This window comes from Microtus oregoni, unplaced genomic scaffold (assembly GCF_018167655.1).
Source record: "Microtus oregoni isolate MIOR12 unplaced genomic scaffold, Mior012 000000F_ref0000247, whole genome shotgun sequence".
NCBI lineage: Eukaryota > Metazoa > Chordata > Mammalia > Rodentia > Cricetidae > Microtus > Microtus oregoni.
The window spans coordinates 13790965-13815888 of record NW_024543059.1 but is presented as its reverse complement, the minus strand read 5'-3'; the positions used below and the strand labels follow the sequence as shown (position 1 = coordinate 13815888).

General features: G+C 42.3%; 1 protein-coding gene across 7 annotated transcripts in view; it reads right to left on the bottom strand.

Annotated features, from left to right (window-relative positions):
• The window catches only part of Cpeb1 (cytoplasmic polyadenylation element binding protein 1), a 99011-nt gene that overhangs the window by 1826 nt on the left and 72261 nt on the right, over positions 1-24924 (bottom strand). For 4 of the 7 annotated variants that reach the window (XM_041654013.1, XM_041653996.1, XM_041654029.1 and 1 more), the window contains 9 exons: positions 24528-24719; positions 13768-13991; positions 11994-12246; positions 9460-9573; positions 9054-9143; positions 7994-8130; positions 4302-4500; positions 2723-2817; positions 2102-2182 (listed from right to left, as the gene is read on the bottom strand). In XM_041654013.1, the coding sequence (XP_041509947.1) occupies positions 2102-2182; positions 2723-2817; positions 4302-4500; positions 7994-8130; positions 9054-9143; positions 9460-9573; positions 11994-12246; positions 13768-13991; positions 24528-24719 (1385 nt within the window). The remainder of the gene's footprint in view (positions 1-2101; positions 2183-2722; positions 2818-4301; positions 4501-7993; positions 8131-9053; positions 9144-9459; positions 9574-11993; positions 12247-13767; positions 13992-24527; positions 24720-24924) is intronic. The other 3 variants (XM_041654004.1, XM_041654037.1, XM_041654046.1) reach the window with 1 other exon arrangement.

The window sequence follows — 24924 nt, the reverse complement described above, 5'->3', positions numbered from 1 at the left end:
AAGATACTTGTTTTCAGGCTTACTTACTCTGAGCTCCCTTGAGAGCCTGTGTATCTACAGCCTTCATGCAAACAACAGCATTACTGTAAGCCAACTAAACATGGATGAATTGCTAGAGTCTGAAAGGTTCCCAACATCCCAAAAAAGGTTTCAAAATGTGGTTTGATGGTTGTGCCTACACAAGATCAACCCAAAGAACGTTCCAGCACTAACAGGAAGAAGGCTCACAAGCCACTACTCCTAGCTGAGAGCTGCTGACAACTTATAGCTTCTGGAAGAAAGAAAGTCAGTTTTCTTTAAGGGTTTATCCCTTAGTAGATGGACTACCAAGAGTATATGAGTAGCACAGTGGGACTAGGCTTGTTACTTATTTTTTTTTTTTTTAAAAAAAGAGGCTGGGCATGCAGTACAGGCCTTTGATTCTTCTACAACTGGGAAAGCAAAGGCAGGTCGATCTTTGAGTTTGAGGCCAGCCTGGTTTACATAGTTTACAGGTTGACCAGAGGTACAAGGTGAAACCCTGTCTCAAAAAACAAACAAAACCAACCAGACCAAACAGCATCAAAGAAAAACAAAAAGATAAGGTTGAGAGGGAATAGATGGAAAGGAATTAGGAGAAGTAGGGTTAAATGTGATCAAAATATACTGTATGCACAAAAACATATTTTAATGTGTTTTTTTTAAAAAGGTCATTCAAAAACAGCAACACAAACACCTCTCAGCAGATTCTCATTTCAACAAAGTTGATGTGTATATACATTTAAGTCAGAAAGCACTGACTGCCAAACACGCCCAGGTCCATCCATGTTCCACCACCCAGAGACTCCCAATACAAAGTTTCCATGTAGCTTTCCCCTCTGACAACTATGGTTAGAACCCAGATACAAACACCAAAGTAGTCTAGAAGTTCAGAAATAAAGTAGGGAAAAACTCAGTCCCAGCAAGGTGTGCCTATCCTTCTGGCATTGCAACACAATGTTGATTTGAAAGACCCTACAGACCCCCTCCTCAAAACCCGCAGCTAGCATGCTCCTGGGGAACGTCCTGTTTGCTTTTAAAAAATTCTCCGGATCAGCAGCCAGCCTGCTCTCCTAAGAACATCCCACATGCTTGAGAGAGCAGGATGTCTATGAGATAGGAAGACTGCAGGGCAGGATGTCAATAAGATAGGACATCAACAAAGCAGGTTGACTGCAAAACAGGATATCTATGAGATAGGAACAGTCATCCCCCCCCCCCCCCCCCCGCCTCATTCCGATAACCACGCTTTTGCTTCTGTAAACTTGCTTTTTGCTCTTCCCTATAAAAAGCCCGCTCTCCAGTTGGCAGGCGCGCATGTTGCCCGCAGGTACCTGTGTTTACTCAATAAACCTCTTGCTAATTGCATCCTGTGGTCTGGACTCGGAGTGTCCTGGTTCTGGGGACTTCATTGGAGGAAAAGGTCCTCTCTGAGGGTCTTTCAGATTCACGCTGGAGAACCACACAACCCAGATATAAAACCAAACCAATACTTCACAAGGTGGGGGGTAAAAATGTCCTAAAATTACATTTTTAGGTTGGGCAGCATTCATAACTATCCTGAGGCAAATAGTATCAAAGACTGTAGCTGGATAAGCTTGTCAGACTTAAAAAATGTATCAGTAGCGCTTGATACTATTCAATGCTTGTAGACTATTCAATGTCTACAGAACCACTATCTGGGTATGGTAACACATGCCAATGATACCAAGGTTCTGGTAGGGCAGTGGGAAAGAAGGAGGTTTGTTGCAAGCTCAAGGCTAGCTTAATTACATGAGTCCCAAGCCAGTCAGGACTACATAGTAAGACAATTAAAAACAAAAAACATAACACCAAAAAGCACCTACCATCATCACCAATGGCCATTTTGTACAGCAGTAGCCTACGAAGGGAAAGGGAAAATCCAACAAGCACCCTGACACTCCCAGACTGTGAATCTGTAGTGTACCTTCTTGACTACTGTCTCTATGCTTTCAGGCATTACAAGTCACATGAGAACTCTAATACTCAACATCATAAATATGCCTTAACACATTTTTTAACTGTGGTAAAATTAGACATTTCTAGTGCCCAGGGAACTTACCTGATCACGGCAGAAGAAAGGGCCAGGCTGTGAACCGCAGATAAGACACAGAGAATCTTCTAGATAGGGGTCAATTTGAACCTGAGGAATAGCAACATAGGGAGATAAAATGGCTCTATGGGTCAGGTGAACTTTAGGAGCATGTTACTGGGTACACAGGTTGCAGTATATCTGTCTGTTCTAATGGAACCTAGACAGAATTGTGGGCCAGGGCCAAATATGGATCTTAGTGCATAGACTCATATTGTACAGAGACAGAACTGGTTGCTTCTAACATTTAACAACCACAAGGTTTTATTGCTTGCTCTTCTCAGCAAAATGAACCCTGGTTCTCCATCAAGGAGCAGCAAGGAAGTACTCAGAGGATTCAGGTAAAAGTTGATAAAGACAGTCAATCTACTCAATTTCAGACAAATACCAAAACGAGGGAACTTCTCCCCACCCACACCCACTCAGGCAGCTGACAATCTAGGTCCCTTTCTCCTGAGTCCCCAGAGACAAAGGCCCCCTCAACCCCTGCAGGTTAGCTCTGTAGTGGAGCACATCGCCTTACCCTTGGAACTATGCTGTTTTTGAAACTGACCCAAGTCTCTCTCAGTAAGGGCATAACCAGACACTCACCTTCTTGGTAAACTTGGTGGTTTTGATCTCCACAAAAGCAGCGCTGACTGCTTTCAGGTAACTACGTTGGTTATTGAAAGTCACGCGACCAGACCCTAAGAAAACCCGGCAGAAGCTTACACATTCTGTTCAAATTCTCTTAAATGCTCAAGAAACCCTATTTCTATACCAGTGCTGTCTGACATAAATATAAGTATTCATGCAATTCCTAATTTAGTGGTTGTCAAAGCAAAATCGAAAGTAGTGGAATTTTAATAATATATTTTATATGTTTATGATTTTTTTCCCCCCAGAAACAGGGTTCCTCTGTGTTGTCCTGGCTGTCCTGGAACTCACTCTGTAGACCAGGCTGGCCTTGAACTCACAGAGATCCACCTGCCTCTGCCTCCTGAATGCTGGGACTAAAGGCATGTGCCACCACCACCACACTGTGTTCCAGATATTTTAACACATGTACTCACCACCTTCTGGTGGTGGCTCTCACATTAATGACATAAGACAAGTTAGTAAGAGGAAAGGGAAGGGGCTCCTCCTGTGCAGGTACATTCACAGAGAAGGAGAAAGGGCTCAGGTGGAAACTATGCTGCAGACTAAATTCTCTAAAGGGTAGAAATAGCAATCAAACCTAGCCTGACCCAGAGGTACCTTAGAGAACTAGGAACGAGCAGACGAATTCCCCCTCCTGCCAAGTGCGGCCCCTCCCCTACAGCCTCTGAAGTCCTAGTTCTCCATCTGCATCACAGAACTGACACAGTGCTTGTTCCTGATCAGGTTCAGTGTGGGTGGATAGACCAGGCATCTGAGAAGGTGGGTTAAGTATATAAACCTTGATCAGAGAGTTCAGGTCGGTTCCACTTTCAAACGCAATCACTGAGATTACTGTACCAAGTCTGTAACTAACCTCCTTTCTCAGAAAGGATTAAAACTCAGTGGTCAGGACACAGACTACCTTAAGGTAGAACAGCTCAATAGTTGTAATAGTTGTCCCAGTTTTTGAGTTATCCAGAAAGCACCTTTGATCTGATCTTGTCTCTTACTCTAGACAACATCAAAGATGTAAAAACAAAACAAATTTTCCTTCCTTCCCTTTCTCCCCTCTTCTGTCCTGACAAGGTCTCACTGTATGTGTAGGACTGACTGTCCTGGAACTCATTCTGTAGACCAGGCTGGCTTTGAACTGAGATCTTCCCACCTCTGTCTCCCAAGGGCTGGGACAACAGGTATCTGCCACCATGTCTGGCAAGAATTTTTTAATAAAGGAGCCTGGCAAGTTCTCGGTACAGTCTTTTAATGCAACACTTTTATATTTTGTCCTAAGCTGTTTGGCTGTGTACTTTGAGAATCTCAACAAACTCCTTTCTTCATTTTCACCAATATTATCATAGATCCTACTACACTCACTCTTTCCCCATGTAGGAACCAGGAGTAGAAGCAAGATGGGCCAGTACTGGTAACTTCTGGAGGAAAAGATGATCTGCAAACCTGGGTCAGTTCTCTCTCCATTCTCAAGGGCAGGTATTATAGTCTTAATTTACTCCCAGGGGCACCAAGCCTTCCCACACAGAAGTAGGACACTCACCAATGGGGTACTTGTGTTTATCTGTGTCAATCCCAGCATACACCACTCCACCAAATAGGTCATTCAAGATGGCAGCCAGAGCCTCAGCATTGAGCATTCCGTGCAAGGCACCAACAAACACCGTCCTGCTGGGATCCAGTCTCTGAGATGGGCTCCAGACAAAGTTGCTGTCAGCCAAGACCCAAGGAATTACCTGCACCTGAAAATCCCCCCAAAGGTTTATCAGCTGGCAGCTTCAGAGAGCGTCCTGTATGGTAGGACACGTGATCTCTATCATAACTGCAGTTGCTGAGGCCATGTGGGGTGAAAGGGCACTGTCATCCATCTGAGGCACACAGGGTTTCAGCAAGGCAACCTTATCCAATACAACTTGAGTTGAATTTCCTGTGTTCACAATGGTAAGAGAAAATACAACAGAAATTGCTCGTTCTGCAGAGTAAGCAAAAGTAGCAAACTGACAGGCCCACACTTCTTTACTTCCAACTAAGGGCCACAGGAATGAACAGAGCATGAGTTCTCAAGAAAGTGAACAAGAGCCCTATGAAAGGTGGAACTAATAGAGCATTTAAAAGCTAGAAGCATTAAGAATAAAAAGGTGGAAATACTTATATCATTGAGATGGTTACTGGTCTAAACCTAGGTATTTAGAGGGCTTTGTGCCAGCAACAGTGGGAACACACTCTCTCCCACCTCACTGCCCCCTGCCCCGTGTGTATGTAAAGTTATGCACAAAGATCTGAGGTATTAAAAAAAAGCTCAGTATCAGGGAAAGTGTGATATCCTCTGTCCTCTGATTTCTTGACTCCCAGAATCAAACCCAGTCTAGCAGGCAGAGGGCATTACAATGAAGCAGACTTACAAATGCCAGTAACTATTTTTGGAAAATTAGTCTGTGAAGATCTTTTAAAATGTTTTGAAGTAGAAAGAGAACTGAAGCTGACCTAAGGAGGTAAAAACAATTCAACGAAGACCTAAAGAAGGCTGTTGGTAATGGTTACAGGGACAAATAAAGATATTGTTCAATGGAAGTCTGTAGAGGTCAGACTTCTCAAGGGGGTGAGCAAGACCTAGACTTAACAAGGCTTGAGGTTTGGAGAGCCTGGTAGAAGGTACCAGGAAAGTCAACAGCTCTACAAATTCATGAAAAAGGCTACTTTTGCACACAGTGCAATATAGAGTTACAGGATATATCAAAGAATACAGGGTCTACATAGGACAGGAGGTTAGACAGACGAATCTGTGTCTAAAAAGAGCAGAAATGTATAAATTATCTGAGATAGAAGAGATAGTAAGAGAGTCAAATACTGTACTGATAAGAGTGGACAACAGTCGGGACATACAGAGAAAACAGTCACGGAAGTGAGAGAGCTGGGACAGCCTGGAGCTGGTGCAGCAAAGGGAGACTCAATCTCTGCTAGGCGGTAAGAAATGGGTATCATCAGGGGCATGAGGCAGACTGTCCTGTAGCTGTGACAGTCTGTGTGTGAAAACAAGGGATAAAGGAGGAAAGCGTACATGAATTAATCTTAGATACGATGAGCTCCAGCTTGCTGTCTGAGGGCCAATCAAATGAGGAGAGAAGGGAACCTGGGTCACTGTGGGAAACAGAGAATGACCAATTGTCAGACTGAACAACAAAAACACAGAAGAACTTCTATAAAGCAAAGAACCAGATTAGTCAATGGATTATTTAAAAGTGCTGTGACCATCCTAAGGGGCTGTTTACCCTTTAAGATACAGATTAAAAAATAGACTTTCCTTTCTAACAGTTGATTTAGGTTCATAGCAAACCCCACTAATGAACATTTTCCACACACACTGTCCCACACAGGCCTCAACTAGCAGCATTCTGCACTAGAAAGTACATCTTTTCTAGCTGATGACCCTGCACTGATAATCACCACTGGGTTTTCCTCATGTTCACTGTGAATTACTGGTCTAGAGGAAATGTGTGACGACTTTTACACACTGCAATGGTAGCTGCGTGTCATCTCATAGCCCCCAAAATCCTCTGTGCTCTGCCCAGTCATGTCTGCTCCCCTGGAAAGCACTGATCTTTTTAACTAGAGGTATTTTCAACTTCCTGGGGAGCAATAAACTTCACAGTAGTTTAATGTCACAAAAGTGAAGTTCTTTGGAATCAGCCTAATAAAAACAGCACCACCCCAATTCCCGAACTCAAAACAAGTGGTTCTCACAACTCTATCCGCTAGTACCAACTGGGGAGTCTGATTACTCCCCAAATGAGTTAGAGATTCCTAAACTCCACCCGAACAAGTCAGTAAGCCTGAGGTAAGAAACTGCAATGAGTTCCCCAATGTGAAATCAGTATGATGTTCAGGACACAGACTTATGCCAAGAATTATAAAAAAAAAAAAACCAACATATTGATAATGCTATGTAATAAACTCCCAAGAGGGAAGGGAAGTAGCCATTGCTGGACTTGTGCTAAAGAAGAATTTACTCACCCACTACATATTACAGGGTCAGAGGCACAGTATGAGAACCAGGAGAATGTATCTGTAGATTTTATCAGTTTCGTCCAAGTAGAGAAAGTTGCTGCTTCCGGTTTTATCTCTATGTTGAGGTTTAGAATTTAAATGTAGAGTAGAGAGGCTGGAAAAGCTTGATCCACTGGTTCTAGGATTGTTTGTGCACACTGTACACACCTCCCCTTTACCTCCCTTTTAACAAGGCCCAACAGTTGGCTTTTTTAAAAAATGAAATTTATGCATTTACCATGGACAAGAAAAGCAGACTTCCTGTCACAGCAAGAATAACGGTCACCCTGGTTCCAAAAAACTAATGCCATATCATGCCAATTATCCTGACACAGGAAGGCTATGTGGTGGTTTGAATGAGATATGTCTCCCAAAGTCTTGGGCATTTGAACTTGGTCCCCAGTAGGTGGTGCTGTTTGAAAAGTTTTTGATGGTATAGCCTTGCTATAGGATTTGGGTCAGTGGGCTCTGAGATTAAAATCTTCTTGCCACTTCTAACTTGTTCTGTTTTGTGCTTATGATGCGGGATATGAACTCTTAGCATTTTGTTCCTGCCATAATGAAGTGTTTTTTGTTTTTTGTTTTTTTTCCCGAGGCAGGGTTTCTCTGTGTATCCCTGGCTGTCCTAGAACTCATTTTGTAGACTGGGTTAGCCTTGAACTCAGAGATCAGCTTGCCTCTGCCTCCCACGCGCTGGGATTAAAGGTGTGTGCCACTGTGTTGAACTCTAATCCTTCAGGACTCAGAAACCCAAATTATTCTTTTGTAAATTGTCTGGCTGTAGTATTTTAATCACAATGACTGTTGTTAGTTTACATGAGAATAGCCTTCATAGGCAACACATTTGAATGCTTGGCCCTTGGTGGGCCTATTTGGGAAGGATTAGGAGCTGTGGTTTTGTTGGAGGTGGTGTGTCACTAGGGGCAGACTTTGAGGTTTAAAAATACTCGTGCTATTTATTCCAAATGCGCTCTCAGCCTCACGCCTGAGGTTTAGAGGTGTGATCTCTCCACAGGGTTCCTGCTGCTAGGCCTTCACTCTACCATCATAAACTCTAACCCTCTGAAACTGTAAACCCAACTAAGACTGTTTTCTTTTTATAAGCTACCTTGGTCAGAGTGCTTTATCACAGCAATAGAAACAGAACTACTACAGCAAAAGTAACTAACATAGGACACTAAGCTAACTCACCTCTTTGCAGCGCATCCTTCGGCTGGACATCTTGAAATAATATTCACTCAGGCCATCTGGGCTCATCGGGTCATGAGAACAAGCCTGAAGCAAGGCCCGGACAGACTTCTCTAGTTCAAACACCAAATACACATACCCTACCCAACAAAAGGAAAAGACACTTTACTACTCCTTGGGTGGTATTTAATGTCCTCTATGGTGGTCGAAGAGCTATGGCTTTGGAGCAGGGAGTTTCTTCTAAGGGAGAAAGTCTCAAGTATAGGACATTTTTTGGAGGGAGGTAGATGCTGGGGATTGAACCTATAGCCTGTGCATGCTAAGCAAGTACTCTACTGCTGAACCAATCCTTCATCCCAAAGTACCTTTTTGTTTTACTCCTGAAAAGGTTTGTCAAATGAAGTACTTACTATGTCTTATGCCCAGGCTAAGGGAAAGAGATGCATATCCTATTTCACTAAGGAAGGAACTGTCAGGCCAGTTCCAGTAGACCCCATCCATTACTACACAGCTTTCTACCCCAGAACACAGAAAATGCTCAGTTCAGCAAAGCCAAGAAGAGTAGCAGTTTGTCAGAGGATGAAGGTATTGCTTTAAAAGTCTAATTAAACCATTGGTTCAATTTCAATGAAGATGGAGCAGAGAGAAAATAGCACCTGCTCCTTTCTACAGGGCAGGATCTCATTTTAGACCAGTGAGGAATCAGATAGTTGGTCCTCATTCCTGACAACTCCAAAGGGAATCTCAGAACTGGGTCAGATGATAAGCCTCTGAGGCAGCAAAGGTACACCCTTGAAATGCCTTATTCAAGAGGAAAGGTGGGGTTCAGCTTTGGAGGGAAGTGCATAGGAAGGGGTCTGGGGACAACTCCCTACAGCACTGCAAGTTTGGACAGATGGACAAAAGAAACGTGCAAAACTGAAGAGGATGTGCTGACTGCACCCTGGAGTGCCTGCGTTACCAGCATGCTTCTGTGACATCCCAACACCACGTGGTACAGTGTGTGTGAGAGAGGGCAAAAAAAAAATTCCTACCATGTCTGTATTACCTTTAGGCATATTACCTTTGGGAGGACACCGGGGGTGCTTGCCATCCTTTCCAGGCCACTCCACACTCAGAGAACCAAAAACACGGAAGGTGTTAACCAATCCAGCTGCACAGTGGGCAAGAGCAGAAACCAAGAAACAGTCTACTCAGGAAAGATACACACACACAGGACCCCCCCTCCCCCAGCACTCCTCCCAAGGTTCACTGCTCCTGACAAGCAGCTCAGAATCGACTTTTGGTCTCATGGGTAAGCAGACAAACAGAATCATTTTGAAAGCTTATGAAGTATACCCTCCCCTCAGCTGCTCCTGTAACACTATGCTAAGGCAGAGGTTCAGGCCCTAAACAGGAGCCTAGGGCTCACACTCCTTAAAGATATGCCCCACCTCCAACTCTTGTAAGAGATCTCAGAAGCAGCTCACCTTCCGTAATATCCCAAGGAACACCTCCTAGGAACACCTTGCAGGAGTAGATGGGGTTCTTATAGTTTCGGGGAGGAAGCTGGCCACTCCAGGTACAGGTAGCTTCATTCACAGCTTTGGAAAGGAGCAAAGAGAAAAGAGTTCACTACCCTTCTCTGATATGGACTTATTGACAAGAAATACAGCAGTCACCATTCCAACCTGGCTGCCCGGAAGAAGACTATCCATGGTTATTCTGAAAGACAGAAACTCTCTCAGCTATTTAAAGTAAGTTTGATAATCCTACCTCAGCAGCTTTGCTTGCAAAGTAACTGAAAGGAATAGCAGAAGTGCAGGGTAAAAATGATCACAACGTAAACAATTTCAACTATATAACTGATAAACTAGCAACAAAGAATTTTATCTTGCTATTGTTTATAGTACTAAGTAGATTTATAAATAGTTTACAAAAAAAAAGAGTAGACAGAACAATTTTATATGCAATTCTCTTTAAGTTTCTGTCTTCTCCGAGGTAAAAACTCTACATTTCCCCATCTTGTCTCTGGACCACAGAAGTCAGGACACTTTCAGTAGAAAACACAACAGAGTAAGAACATTACCATGCCCCATAAACCCACGCACAAGCACCTGAGTGGGCACTGAGCTTCCCTGCTGCCTACACTGTACGATGATGGATTTCTGTCCAAACCCTCAGCTTCCTACTTATGCCAAGAGGCCCTTTCTGCTGTGTATGTTTGGAACTCTCTTAAGACTGGCCTGTCCTCTAACTTCCAGAAGTCTGCTCTTGGCAATTAGTTCAGGCCTTTCACATAGGAAGGTGATCTAGGTGAGGACTGGTTACTCTTCAACATATTACCCTTCTCCTTCAGTACTGAGGAACACATTCAAGGAGATGAGCCATTATTCCCTCCTGGATACCAGGCCATTACCCAACATGTACAAGACTAATGTGTTACTGTGACAAGAAATGGGGCACTGTGGCCAGGTGGTGTCAATGAACACCTTTAGTCACAGCACTTCGGGAGGCAGAGGCAGGTACATCTCTGTGAGTTCGAAGCCAGCCTGGTCTACAAGAGTTAGTTCCAGGACAGGCTCCAAAGCAACAAAGAGAAACCCTGTCTCGAAAAGAAAAAAACAAAACAAGACAAAAAATAAAGCAAAGCAAAACAAACAAACAAACAAAAGGAATGGGGCAATGCTAGCAATACTCCATGCAAAACCGAGAAGCCTCCAGAAAGCACACCATACAATGGCTACATAGTAAGCACGAACATGAGCTATCAGAACCACCAAACAGACAAACACCATTAGGGGAGAATGAGATAGGGATGTTCATTCAGTCAGGTACCTCAGAACCATGATATAAGTGGAAAACCCTGAAACACTAGCAGTTAATGATGTAAGTACCTCATTTATTTCCAAGCTCAGAGGTAATGTGAAAAACAGATTTAATGCACACTTAACATTATGCACCTCGCCAGGCAGTGGTGGCGCATGTCTTTATTCCTAGCACTCATGAGGCAGAGACTGTCTGAGTTTGATGCCAGTGTGGTCTACAAAGCAAGTCCAGGACAGCCAGAGCTACACAGAGAAAACCTGTCTTTGAAAACCCAAACCAAACCAATAAAATAAAAATTTAATTTTCCAGTTGTGGTGGCGCCTGCTGGTAGGATTTGCTGAAGGTGGCAGAGGCAGGAGGATCATGAGTTCAAGGGCAGCCTGGTCTACAGAGTGAGTTTCAGGACAGCCAGGGCTACACAGAGAAACCCCGTCTCAAAAAACAAAACAAAAAAACAACAAAAACTCAAATTTAATTTATTTTTGTATTATGTACATAGGTGTCTTGCTTGCATGCATGTCTGTGTGCTGTGAGCACACCTGAGACCTGCAGAGGTCAGAAGAGGGTTTTGGACCCCTGGAACTAGAACTACAAACAGTTGTTAGGTGCCCTGTAGGTGGTGGGAACTGAACCCAGGTTCTCTGAAGAGAAGCCAGGACTCTTTATGCACTGAGCCTTCTCTCCAACCTTCACTTATCACTTAAATGATAAAAACTAAAGAATTTCAAAGAGATTAGATCAGATATCAGAGCATCTGGTAACATCTCATACCTTAGAGGCTAATAGCCTGAATGTAATCAGAAAATATCAGGGCAGAAAGCCAGCAAATGAATTGTGACTGCCATGACTCTGAATTAGAAACAGAAAAGGCAGACAAAGCTGTAGGCATCATTTTTAAGACTTTATCTTTCTCATGCAACAATCAAAAGCAAGGGTAGGGCACAGCCAATTTTCACAGAAGCTCACAGTAGGAGGTGGAGCCAGCCATTTTCTGTGTGCCAGGCTATCTGCCTCTTTGAACTCAGTCTCAAGGTTGTCCTTTATTCTACAAAGTACGTGGTTTTATACAGACCTGAAAACCTTACCACACTAACAAACCCTCCTCCAGAAGAGTTCACTATTGTGTAAGCAAAGGTCAATTGTCTCTAAAATGAGGCCTCGGGCCTCAGTCTACCCAGAATCAAGCTGCACTCACCTGCAGCCTGCCGGTGTAATCTAGCTTCTCTCTCTATGCTGAAAGGGTCTTTAGGAGCTTCGAGAAGGTCCCAGGATGGCCACACAGAAGCTCCTGGCCATCTTTTTGAAGCACTGGTTGGAGAGGGAGTAACTGCAGCAAGAGCAGCTTGTTCTTGGTCCATTCGGGACCCAACTCCCATCTTTAGAGGGTCTCTGGGACCATTCCCCGTCATAGAAAGGAAGGGCAGAGGAGGGGAAATGCGAAGGCTTGACTAGAGGAGGAAAAAGGAAGACACGAGTTTTAAAAGACAGTTTTGTTATAAAGTAATAATCATATAACAAAATCTTAGAAGTATTTAACATTTATAACTTAATATATGTTCTATTATGTCTTCCTATCCATTTTTAAGATTAGTTATAGACTATAATATAACTAAAATAAATTCCATCTCTCCACATAGACCTTTTTTCTTGCCAGAGAGTTCTCATAACAATTTTAATGAATTTATCACATTTTATTCAGGAGACAAACAACAGCCTACTGATCCAGTTCCCTATGGTTAAACGACTTTTTCTCTGATGGCTCTATGCTCTATTAGAAATGTATTTATTTGAACATGTTATACTATATATTTATACTAAATCGTGAAATTCTAAGTGTCAAAGAATATATTAAAATTTGTTGACAGAATATTTTCTGTAAATACAAAAACTGTTTTATTTCCTCTTTTGTGTTAGCTTTGTCTCTTTCCAAATTAATTCTTAGGTGAGTATCTGAAAAAAAAATTATATTTGTCAGTCATGAGGTAAATTCTCAAGATGAGTACTATTCGAAGTAACGAAACAGAACAAGCACCTCGTGTGAACCGATCTTACAGGGAAGTAAAGGAGCTGACTGAAGCTATCTTTCTAGAAACTAGTCTGGACAGATTACATGAGTAGGCAATGGGAATACCAATGCCTGTGTTCGTAGTCCAGGACAGTGCAAAAAGAAGATAGGGTGGGTTCTAAAAGCCGTGAATGGGAAACCACAGAGATAAGAAGATAAGAAATTTTGCTTAGAGCATTTGGTGACAGAAAAGCAAGGTTGGGATGGCACCTTAAAAGTTGGATCTTATTTCAGAAAATTGTCTCATTGCCTCTTCCCCCTTGAAGACTCTCATGTGATTACTTCTACCGTCTAACTATACTGTCTATGCTCGTCTATATATGCCATTATACCATCCTCCCCACCCACTCTAATCCATGTTCTGACTAATTAGCATGGAGACTATACATATCACACATGGCTGTAGGTAAGGAACACGGGAGATATAAATTTGATGATAGTTTCAGACTGAGTTGGCATGGATCAGTGTACAAATATAGGAGCTCAAGTCAAATTCTGTTTAAAATTCCAGTGTTCACTATTAATTGTGAATTAAGATCATTTATTAAAATACCACTTATAAAATTTGGGATATTATACACAGAGGTATATAAGGAATATCGTTTAAAAGCTAAAAAGGAAACATTCATGTATTTCAAGAAATAAAACACTGCCAAGATGTTCTTGTTTACAACTGTTCTCTAATAGCTCTTGGAGTAACAAGTCCTAAAATGTACTGTTCACGGACATTCAAAGTGCCCTTGAATTTGCTGAGGATGAATGTCTATAAAGAGGGTGCCTTATGATCTTCTCACTCGCATGCATCCTGGTGGACGGGTAGACACTGCAGCATCTTTCCCCCTAGGACACACAAACAACTCCACCTCCACGCCCCCCCCCCCCCATTCCTGAGCATGTTACATACAATCAAATCTGAGAGATGATCTGATCCAGAGCTGAAGCCACTCGTGTCTGAGTCAGAGGGGCTGCTAGAACGGGAGTCCAGGATGGGCCGGGTGTCCAGGCGAGATCCTCTAACTGAGGGTGCTGGGAACTTGTCCAAGTCAGACCCAAGGGGATTCAGAGACAGGAAGCTCAAGGGGGTTTTTCCTAGGACATTTCCCAGTGGATTTTGGAGCATGCTTAATACTAGGATGACAAAAAATAAATAAATAAAAATAAAAAACCAAAAAAGACAGAGAAAAGAAAAAAAGAAAAGGAATGCTCATGACCTCTTAATTTTATTTCCAGACAAGAGCCCTTTCCTTTTCTCCCATAGTCACCCAAGGCAGGATCAACTGCTGAGACCATTTCAGAAACACAGACCATAATGTACAAATAACTGATGGTTTGGGAGGCCTGGCCACCCAGTTCTAAATAGAAATCACAGGATGACGGAACTCCAGAGCTCCTGCTGCTAAAGTAGCAGCAAAACTGTTCTCTCTCTGACACCAGGCTTAAGGAGCAGTACTATCACCTGAGATTTTTGTCACTGGGGACCCTGGGTACAGCTGCTGTTAATGACTGGATACACCTGTAGTACAACTTAAGAAGTCAAAATCATATTCCTTTACTGGCTAGAGTGTGTTTTTTAGAGTCCCACCTTTTCTAGTGGCATTGTGCTAAAATAAAGAATTACATGTAATCCACCATAGACTAATATAGCAAACATTAGCATGTCCCATCTGAGAAGTTCTCTTCTGAGAACTTCTAACATGTACAAATTTTCTATGCAGCCCCAAATTTCAAGTATTTAGGATGGAAGCAAAATGATTTCAAAGTCCACTATCTGAGGAAACAAACCTGGTATGAAAACCCTGGTCTGAAACTTCCTTCAGATGGTTGTTAACCATGAGAAGCTCACCTGGAGGGTTCTTTCTTCTCACTGGCATCTTGGGTGAAATACCAACTATTTCACAACAGTGCTCCCCGGGTTCAATAGTCAGACAGCAGATGAAAAGTGCTCAGCAAAAATTCCCAACACAATAAACAAATCCTAACATCAAAAAATAAAATAAAATAAAAAGCCTGATGTGGCACAGCACACCTGAGAGCTCCAGGACAGCCTGGGATATGGCCTCAAAAAAAAAAAAAAGAAGGAAGGAAGGGAGGGAGGGAGGGAGGGAGGGAGGGAGGGAGGGAGGAGAGGGGAGGAAGAGAGGAAGGGAGGGGAGGAAGGAAGGGGGCGAGGAAGGAAGGAAGGGAGGAGGGAGGGAGGGAAGGAGAAAGAGAGGAGAAAAAGAGAAAGGAAGGAAAAGGAATGAGGGACCAGAAAGAAATACATCCTTTATCCACAAGGACAAAAAATAAAAGGGCTTCACTATGAAGTTTGGACTCATCAATAGGAAGAGAGAAGTTTTAATTCGACTTTTTACTTATCTGAAGAATAAAGACAACATGTTTTAGATGACAGAGTAGAGACAACAAGCAGCAGACAACTAGAGCAGCAGCTGACTCTCAAGCCACAAGCAATAGAGAGAGCTAAATGGAGTGAAGTCTTCTGAAACCTCAAAGCCCAGCCCCCAAGTGGCATACTTCTTCCAGCAAGGTTGCACATCCTAATCCTCCTCAAGCAGCCAAATTAGGGTATTCAAACCAATTCAAGTACCAGAGACTTCTGGGGCTATCTCACTCAAACCACCACACCATCCATCTCTCAAGATGAACCCAAATAACAGAAGTGCTCAATAAACAGTGAGTATAACTGCCCCATTTCAGCTCTGACTGGGAATGAATGAAAACAGGCCATCCAAAGCTGGTTTCTTCCCAGACCTTCAAGAGGCAGGAACAAACCCCTGCAAGTCTGGAATCAAAGTCAAGACATCACTTGGGGGTACTAGACAACTGTCATTTGTGACAGAACATGCACACAAGATTCAAAACAGTATTATCCTGAGATCGGGCTGGCCCACTATCCTCACGCATACATATGACTTTTGTTTTCACCCTAGAAAAAGACATAGTGAGTGTGTGTATTCTAAGTCTCTTGTTTCCTAAATGCAAGCAATATTGTGGATGTATTTATCCAATAGTTATTCTATAATGGTAAAAATGCTTATATTTAAAAATGTCATTCCCCTCAGCAGTGACAGGTCCCTTCACATCTTAACCAATACCAGTCTTTTTTTCTTTTTGTTTTTGTTTTTCAAAACAGGATTTCTCTGTGTAGCAGTCCTGGCTGTCCTGGAACTTTCTCTATATACAATCGTCTTTTAATACTACTATTATTACTGTTATTGCTAGTGTATATGTATTATGTGATATATGAGGGGGGACACATGCTGTGTGTGACAAATGGTAGTGTATGTGTGTGTATGATGTACATGTGGGTACACATGCCATGACATCTAAGAACAACTTTGTGGTTCTCTCCTTCCAAACTTTATGTGGATTCTAAGGATCGATTTCAGGACACCAGGCTTGGGTGACAAGTGCCTTTACCCTTAGACACCTCACCAGTCTCTGGTCAGTCGTTCTTATTTTAGTATGTGTACCATCTATGGTTCTCAGGGAGCCAAACATAATTTCACAAAGGAGCTAGTTTATTATTTTGCTTTTCAGGGGAACATTCTCTCACCTTAGGCCTTTCAAAGTGGTTTTCAAGTACTATATCACTTTAACTGTATACTGGAACTAAATGTCTCAAAATGCTTAGATTCTGACACCATCACAAAAAAATCCTTGATAAACTTCACGTAATCTTTGTCTTATCAACTCCTGTTTGAAATAACTGAAAGTCATTCAAGTTCCTGAGTCTATGCTTCAAATTAGCAAGAGACAAGCAAATTTTAGCTTTTTCCCTGGCCTTGCAAAGCCTGGCAAAATAATATTGTTAAATTTACAGATCATTATGCTTCTCAGTTACTGAAATGGTATTAATGCCCCCACAGCAATGGTTCTCAGTCTCCCTAATGCTGCATCCCTTATAATACAGGTCTTCATGTTGGGGTAATTCCAGTCATAAGATTAGTTTTGTTGCTACTTCATAATTGCAATTTTGCTACTGTTATGAATTGTAAGGTAAATATCTGTGTCTTCTGATGGTACTAGGTGACCTCAGTGCAATGGTTGTTTAATTTCCAAAGCGGTTGTAACACAGAGGTTGAGAACTGTTGCCCTAGAGGGCCACTTCCTTCTTCACATTTTACAAAAACAAGCTTAGGGTGTCAACAATGAGTGGACAATCATATAAAAAAAAAAAGGGGTTGGGCAGATGACTTGAAGTTAAGCACTGGCTGTTCTTGTAGAAGATCTAGGTTCAGTTCCCAGGACCCACCTGTAACTCCAGTTCCAGGGGATCTGATAGCTTTTTCTGACCTCTGTGGACACCAGACATGGATGTAATACACATATATGCATGCAGGAAAAATACACATATAAAATAAAAAAAATCATAAAAGAGCCAACTATGATAATAAAAACAACTTGGTTCTTCCTGGTGTTGAAAGAATCTGAGTCGGGGAAGTACGTCCAAGTAGACAAGGAGGAAGGAAAGAATGATGCTGAGTAAGCGAGGGGAGAAAATAACTAGGTGCTGCCTGGCAAAAAAAGTACATTAAAAGTTTCAGATCAACCCCTCCCTAAGGATTTATGTACAATTGATAGAGGAGTAACATTTTCTTCAGCAATGGAACCACTGGTAAACTAAGGTGGCCATATCCTGTAAACTATCCTAATAGAATGTATTAGGTGTCTGTCTGTCTGTCTGTCTCTCTCACACACACACACAAATCTTTTTTAAATTTTTTTATTTTTTTATAAATAAATCATAAAATATTTTGGGGTTGTGCAAAAAGCCTCTGGCTTCCACTATCCCCAAAGGCTAAGAATGTCATCAGGTAACATCTAAAGTCTGTAGCAGACAACTTTTGGCTCTGCTATAATTTGTCTACCTAGCATTTCAACCAGTTCATTTATTTATTTATTTGAGACAAGGTCTCAACTATGTAGCACTGGCTGGCTTGGAACTGTCCAAGTATATATGGCTGGCCTCAAACTAGTGATCTTCCTGTCTCTGATGGACAAGTGTTCAGATTAAAGCATGTATCACTACAACTGGCTATCACTGGTGTGTCTTTAAGGTGCCTTAACTTATGACTTTCTTTTGTTTTGATGATATAAAAATTTCATCAGAATGTTACCAGAGAATGTATTTGGGGTGACCTGAATCTGCATTCCCAAACCATAGTCATTCATTCATACTGGGCTCTAAAATAAAATACCTCTATTTCCTTTGAGGTCAGACCTGTTATTGCATCATCATATAGCACAAAGCAATATGCACAGGAAGGAAGGAAGGAAGGAAGGAAGGAAGGAAGGAAGGAAGGAAGGCAGGCAGGCAAGACTGGAGAGATGTCTCAGCAGTTAAGAACATGGACTGCTCTCACAGATGACCTGGATTCAATTCCCAGCATCCACATGGCAGCTCACAACTGTCTGTAACCCAGTTGCAGGGGATGTGACATCTCAACACAGACAAACATGTAGGCAAAACATCAATGACATAAAATAAATTTAAAAATGTCCACGAGAATGACTGGACTAATGGGGTCATATCTAGAGACACTAAGGACAAGAATTGGCTATGGGAACTATGCATTTACCTAAAGTGATTTTGTTTTGTTTTTTAAATGGGTGGGAAAGAATCAAAAACCAACATGGTAGCCATTAAAAGTGACTACTCATTCACTCCAGTTTATATTCACTTGTATTGACACATGTTTCACCAGCGACAAATTCTATCTATCTCAGCTAACAAACGGTCTGTTAGTATCTTGGTGCTCTTGCAAATTAACATATCAACAACAGGAATTGTACCTATGGAAATCTTCTATAGAGATCTACTACGAGGACTGGCATGGTGGCATATTCCTTTAATCCCAGTCCTTGGAGCCCAGGCAGGTAGATTTCTCTGAGTTCAAGGACAGTTTGATCTACAAGCAAGCTCTAAGCCAGTCAAAGCTATACAGTGAGACCCAGTCTAAAACAACAACAACACAGAAATCCTCCACTATGTAACAAGCCTATCTGAATAGAAAACGGCCTACCACACTAGTGAACTCCACTTTCTCCGGAGATGGTCAGTCATCTATTTTATGATCTGGACCAAGTTCAGTCAAGTTCTTACTAATAGCAACTTTTCCATGTACTGAAAAATTAACCACATGTCAGAAGTACTCTGGGTAGCTATGAATCTTTGCCTAAATTCTAAAATGTATTAGCCCATCTTAACAAAGAAAACTAGTTTTGAGGTTAGCAATGCACATGTATACAATGGCAGAATAAAGTCTGATATTTCTGACTCCAAGTTCCATCTTCTGAAGTGCATCACTCACTAACTACGTTATAAAGCATTGCCAGGACCTCATGTCTCCTTATTTTCATGTCCTTGGCACACCTCCTTTTTGTTCAAATCATTTAAGATCATTAACCACAGATGGGCAATCTCACTTACCAGAAGTGCAGGGGACCTAAAAGAGAGGTCTCAAGACTTAGTTATGGTCATTGTAAGAACTCACTAAAATGCACCTTAGATACTACTTGAGGTCTGAATCAGAAACTGCAGTTTAACAAGATGCCTGTAAGATCTGCATATATACATTAAAGCTTTGAAAACTGCAAAACAAAAAAACAGGTTTCTTACTTTAAGTTTCTAATTCCTCCCCTTACTACACCCAAACATGCTTCATAAGAAATAATTTTACATTAAAGATTGGAGCTTATAAATAAAACTCTTACAGCATAACTGAAGACTAACACTGAAGGACGTAGGAAGCCAAAGTGACTATACGGGACATTTCACAAAGAGTCTAATTTCTAAAAGCACTGTGTGGGAGTGGAGGAAGAATCAGAGAGGCAGAGAAACACAGTACCATGAACAATAAAGAATATTTTAAAAAATGACAAGGAATAAAATACTTTTAGGAAAGTAATGGCCAGAACTATCTGCATGATGTAAAAAGCTCACACTGAACAGAAACAAAGAGAGCTAAGGCCTACTGCTTCAGGTAGATAAGTTTAAAAAAGGCAAGACAGGTGCTGCAAAAGACAGCTCAGACATTACAGAATAAGGTTGCACATACACAAAAAGGCATTATTGTATCACTGGGCAAAGGACAAATCTATAATATAAAAACAGTTTAGTTAAGTGAATAAATCTGCTTTAAATTGCCCAAAGTTCATTACTATATTGTTATAGATAAATCTAGGTAAACACACTTATATATATATTTTTTTTTATTTTTTCGAGACAGGGTTTCTCTGTGGCTTTGGAGCCTGTCCTGGAGCTAGCTCGGCAGACCAGGCTGGTCTCGAACTCACAGAGATCCGCCTGCCTCTGCCTCCCGAGTGCTGGGATTAAAGGCGTGCGCCACCATCGCCCGGCCACACTTATATTTTTAATGGAGCAAATGCACAGCTGATGAAGCAATGGGGATAGAACGAATGTAAATAATAGGCAAGAATCTGAATTGAGCTGGTTTGAGGTCTCTTTTAGGCCACAGAATGAGCCATGTTTCTGGAAACTGTGACCCAAAGTCAGATGCCCTTAAGTAACCTGACTGTCCCTTTACAACCCATTCTGGCAGAAGGTTCCAACTCATTAATGCCATTTCAGAGAAGAGACTAAATCAGCAGTAATATTTTTAGACTGATTTTTAACTTTCCCCACTTTCAACCTTCTCTCTATGCCAGGTCCCTGGATTTTCAGCTGAGTCATTGTTGGAATTTTCTGAAGCCTCACTCTCTAAGAGTCTAAAGGTGCCCAGATCTGATGGCAGCACTGGCAACAGCAGCAGGGACTGGCACTGGATGCCTGTATAGCAAGACACACCTTTCAGCTCAAGCTCACAGCTGAAGTGGGACTGGGTTCAGGACGTCATCATCAAATGCTTTTTATCTGGTTAAGAGTAGTCACAGATAATCTAGACCAGGAGCCATTTTTTCCAACCTAAAACAAAGCTGTGTACTGGAAGTCTTTCCTAATGTACCCTTAGTTCTAAAGACTGCTTGTAGAGAACTCAAGCAGATTTGAACCCAGGAAGTCCATCTTCCACATAGAAGCCTAACCCATTTTTGAACGCTGCCTCATAAACACTGTTAAAAAAAGGTTGGGAGAGCAGAGAAAAATGCCAAAGACATTTGCGCCATCTCAGGCTGATCTAACTAGTGGATCATTGGGGAGGTCTGTAAATGACACAACACAGGGAACATTCCATTCAGCTCCTTAACAGTACAGAAACTAAAGATGGTGACCAGGTTTAATCCCATGAGACTTCTAAAAGAGAATCAGAATAGACAGGACATGTCCTCTGGCATCCTTAGGCTGAGCATCTCACTTGCCCACTGGGCTTCTGTACAAAGTGGTCATTAAGAGTTCTTTTCTCAGGCCCTCAGGTAGATTCAAAGTCACTCACTCTCCTGCTGAATACTGCTGCACAGAGGAGTCATAGGGGACGACAGAAAGACAAATCCAGTGGGTGGCTAAGCAGGTGGGAACTGTCTGTCGGACAACCTCACCTTAAGAGATTTCATCAAGAGAGCACGTCACCTTTGGCTACATAGCCCCTGCACTACATGAGGTTAAAGTCTGATGTCTAACATGGTAAGGTTCTTGTTACAATAAAGGGGTTTCACAAGAAGAACATGAGTTTCAGAACAAAAGACACCAGGTTTGGGATGCTGAGCCTACTAATAGGTAGGTCACTTTGGGCATTTTGCAACTTCTGTGAGCCTTTTTCATCATCTGTGCAAGCATTAAAATCATGTGATGTGCTAGCATTTAAAAAAAAATCAATATAAGGTAGCTATTTGTCACTCCATTCCCTATCCCAGGATACCAAGGAAGCATCTGCAACTGTGACATTCTATTAAAGGACTTATCCTTTGATAGTCATGGTAATTTTCTTTTAAAAAATTTTCAAATTCCATTTATTTCTTCTACATGTGTGTGTAGGTCAGAAAACAACTTTTGGGAGTTGGCTCTCTTCTTCTACGATGTGGGTCCCGGGGATTAAGCTCAGTTGTCAGGCTTGGTGGCAAGCACCCTTTCCTGCTGAGCCAACTTATCAGCCTTAGAGATTCTTAATGACAGTGATTTTATCCTATCCATTGATGCAGCTTCAGTGCCCTAAACAGGTCCTGGCATACAGGTGGTGCTTAATGTCTACTGAGTGAATTTATACTCAAGATTTTCTGTCATGAGCCCTACTCTCCAACCTTGCTCAATGCACTGTCAAATACTTCAAAGTGGTAAAGTCTGTGAGTTTTGAGGCTAAAACTTAGTGGAGAAAGTAAAACTGACCAGAATCTAAGCAATAAGCTTACACCCAGGTTCCACACAGATACAGTAGGATACCAAGCTGCTTTCAAGTATAACTACGATTTCCTAAAGCTACTGAACTATCTCCTCCCTGCCTCAAGAAACTGAGTAGTCGGCTTTCAGAAGGGAAGGCAGTGTGGGCACTGGAATGTGGGCTGAGTGTTCCTGCATTACTGGCAAGGGTGCACAATCTGGAACTGCAGCTGGTTGGTGGGAGGGCTCCATCCTACTCTAGGAGATGGCACCCTCATATGGGCTTTCCACGAAGGCACAAAGCTTAGGGAAAGGAGGCTACCATCACAGCTCCTAAAGGAAAACACAGCATGGAGATGAGAGATGGGTGTGTCTTTGAGCCCCAGAAAGCAAGAGATTACTCATGGTAACCTTGCCCTCACAGGCAGATCATTATACTGGGGCCAGTCTCAGATCTTCAAACATTCAGAAGTTCAGACTGCATTCCTTCCCCGATTCACAAAATGATGTAATATTTATCACTAAAGTGCTGAGATGGAAAGTGAAGAAAACACCACCACCCCCCCTTGAGACCAACAGCTGTAAGACTAGGTTCTTTAGAGAGTAGGAAAGCTGAGAGAATTATGCCTAGACCCAACTTTTCTTCTTTTCTTGCTTTCATGAGACAAGGTCCTGCAGTTACACTGCACAGCTCATTCCTGAGCAATCACCTCACTGTTTAGTTGTTAGAGCAGGCTCTAAAAGTCTCAAGATGGACACATCTAAATTTCTATGGGCCTGAAGTTTTATTTCAGAAGCTAACTTTGTAGCTAAGAGAAACAAGAGCCAAAGAAGGGCCACACCCCAATCTGATGCCAGCACAAATCAGACACTGATGACCACACACAGGTGCTCATCTCTCCTGTGAGTTCTTCTTTTGCTCAGATCCTGTGGGAGTAAAGAAAGGACAAGGCTTGTTTCAAAGAACAGATAAACATAATGTGGCCTCTAAAGCAAAGGACACTGAATGGTGATACATTTCCTGGTCTAGGAGACAGGATAGTGATCAACCTTTCCAAAAAAGCTGGCGTTAGATAAAAAACAGGTGGCATTCAAGATAACTCTACCTTCAAGAGATCCTACCCACAAGCCAATTAAAAGAAAAAAAAAATCAACCTTCCTCTTCTCCAAAGCATTTTACCAAAGTAAATGGGCATTAAAATGTCTAACAGATATTAAGAGTCCCAGTCTGCAAAGCATTGTAAAAACAAAACAAAACCAAAGGGGGAAAAAAAACCCCAAACAAACAAAAAAACACCTGCATCAAATAGGGTGGAGGGCAGAGAAATCAACATAGCAGCACCTTGCTGTCAGGACTGCTGGTCCTAGACTGGGGAGGTTATCCGAAAGGACAGCAGCTTAGTGTTCGCCACTGCCAGCAGCAACGGCAGTGCCTACAGGTACCCCAGTCCCCCATTTCCCCTTTTCCTACAGAAGCTGCTAATACTTTTGTATTATTACACAATTTAAAGTAAAATATATTAATCTTGAGTAATACTGTAGCATTTAAGTTCGCGATTCTTCCTGGACAATCTTAAGGTTTTCATCAGGCCAATATTCCCCTATGTATCACAAGAAGGGAATAAACATGCAATGGGAAGGTCTCACCAAAAGTAGTTCAAAGGTATGTCAAGAACTCCCTGTAATCCGTTCTCAATAATTTGAAACCCAGAAGACAAGGGATCCTAAAGGGAAGTGGCCCCTCATCTATTAGTAACCTTCAACAAACAGACAAGGCAGGGCTGGAGGAAAGGAGAAGACCACCTACCTCCTCCTCTTCTCTATAAATGGGAGTTACCCTACCCTCTTCCTGGTCAGCCCCTTTCCAGGATTGATGCTCTTAACCTAATGTTAATGCAATCCTAATATTAATTCAAATAAAATTGCTCAGATAATCATCTTTGCTATGACTCAGGGCTACCCAACTGTCACATATAGCTCTCCAGTTTTAAAACCACTGAACAGAATCTGGTCATCCAGCCATCAGTCTCTTAAATCCCCTCCCCCACCTAAAAGTGTTTTGCTTCATCATCTCTAAGAGGCCTGGGCACCAGGGGCTTAGATGGATCATATCTGCAAAAGGCTGTAACCTTGGAGACCCTTGTCAGGGCCACCTCAGGTGTAGACTAATAACTCCAGGGAATTTGCCAGGGCAAGTTAGAAAAGCTGCATCTGCCTTTGCCAGCAGCGATCTATCTGTCTTGCAACACTCACAGCTACCATCGCTTGCAAAATAGCGTGTATATAGGGGAGTGATGCAAAGGGGGAACAGAACAACTGTTGCTTTGGTATCTTAGCTCACTACCCTACTTGCCCCCCTCCTCCAGCCAGTCGTCCCATTCCCTTGCACTCACCCGACTGTGTGCTGCTCTGGACTGAAGAGTCAGAGTCCTGAGTGCTCCAGGGTCGGTCCCAGCCAGTCAGACTGAGTGACTGCAGGCCAAGGCACAAGCCATTTGCATCTGGAAGGCCACGGGGAGATTCTTGCGCAGAGGTGGGAAAAAGCATCCTGCTTGTAACTGCTTCTTCAGAGTCCTGGAAGTCTGCTTTGGAGAGAACAGCAAAACAAACCCCTAGAGTTAAGGGTTGTTTCCTCTCAACACTATCAACAATAAATATCACCAATAATAGTTTCCCCCAGGTTCAGAGGCAAGACATCCAAGCTGGCTGGATGCTGCAGCTGCTGCCTCTGTACTTCTGCAGGCGTTCAAACAAGAATAGTTGCCATATAGCCCCTTCCCCCCCCCCACC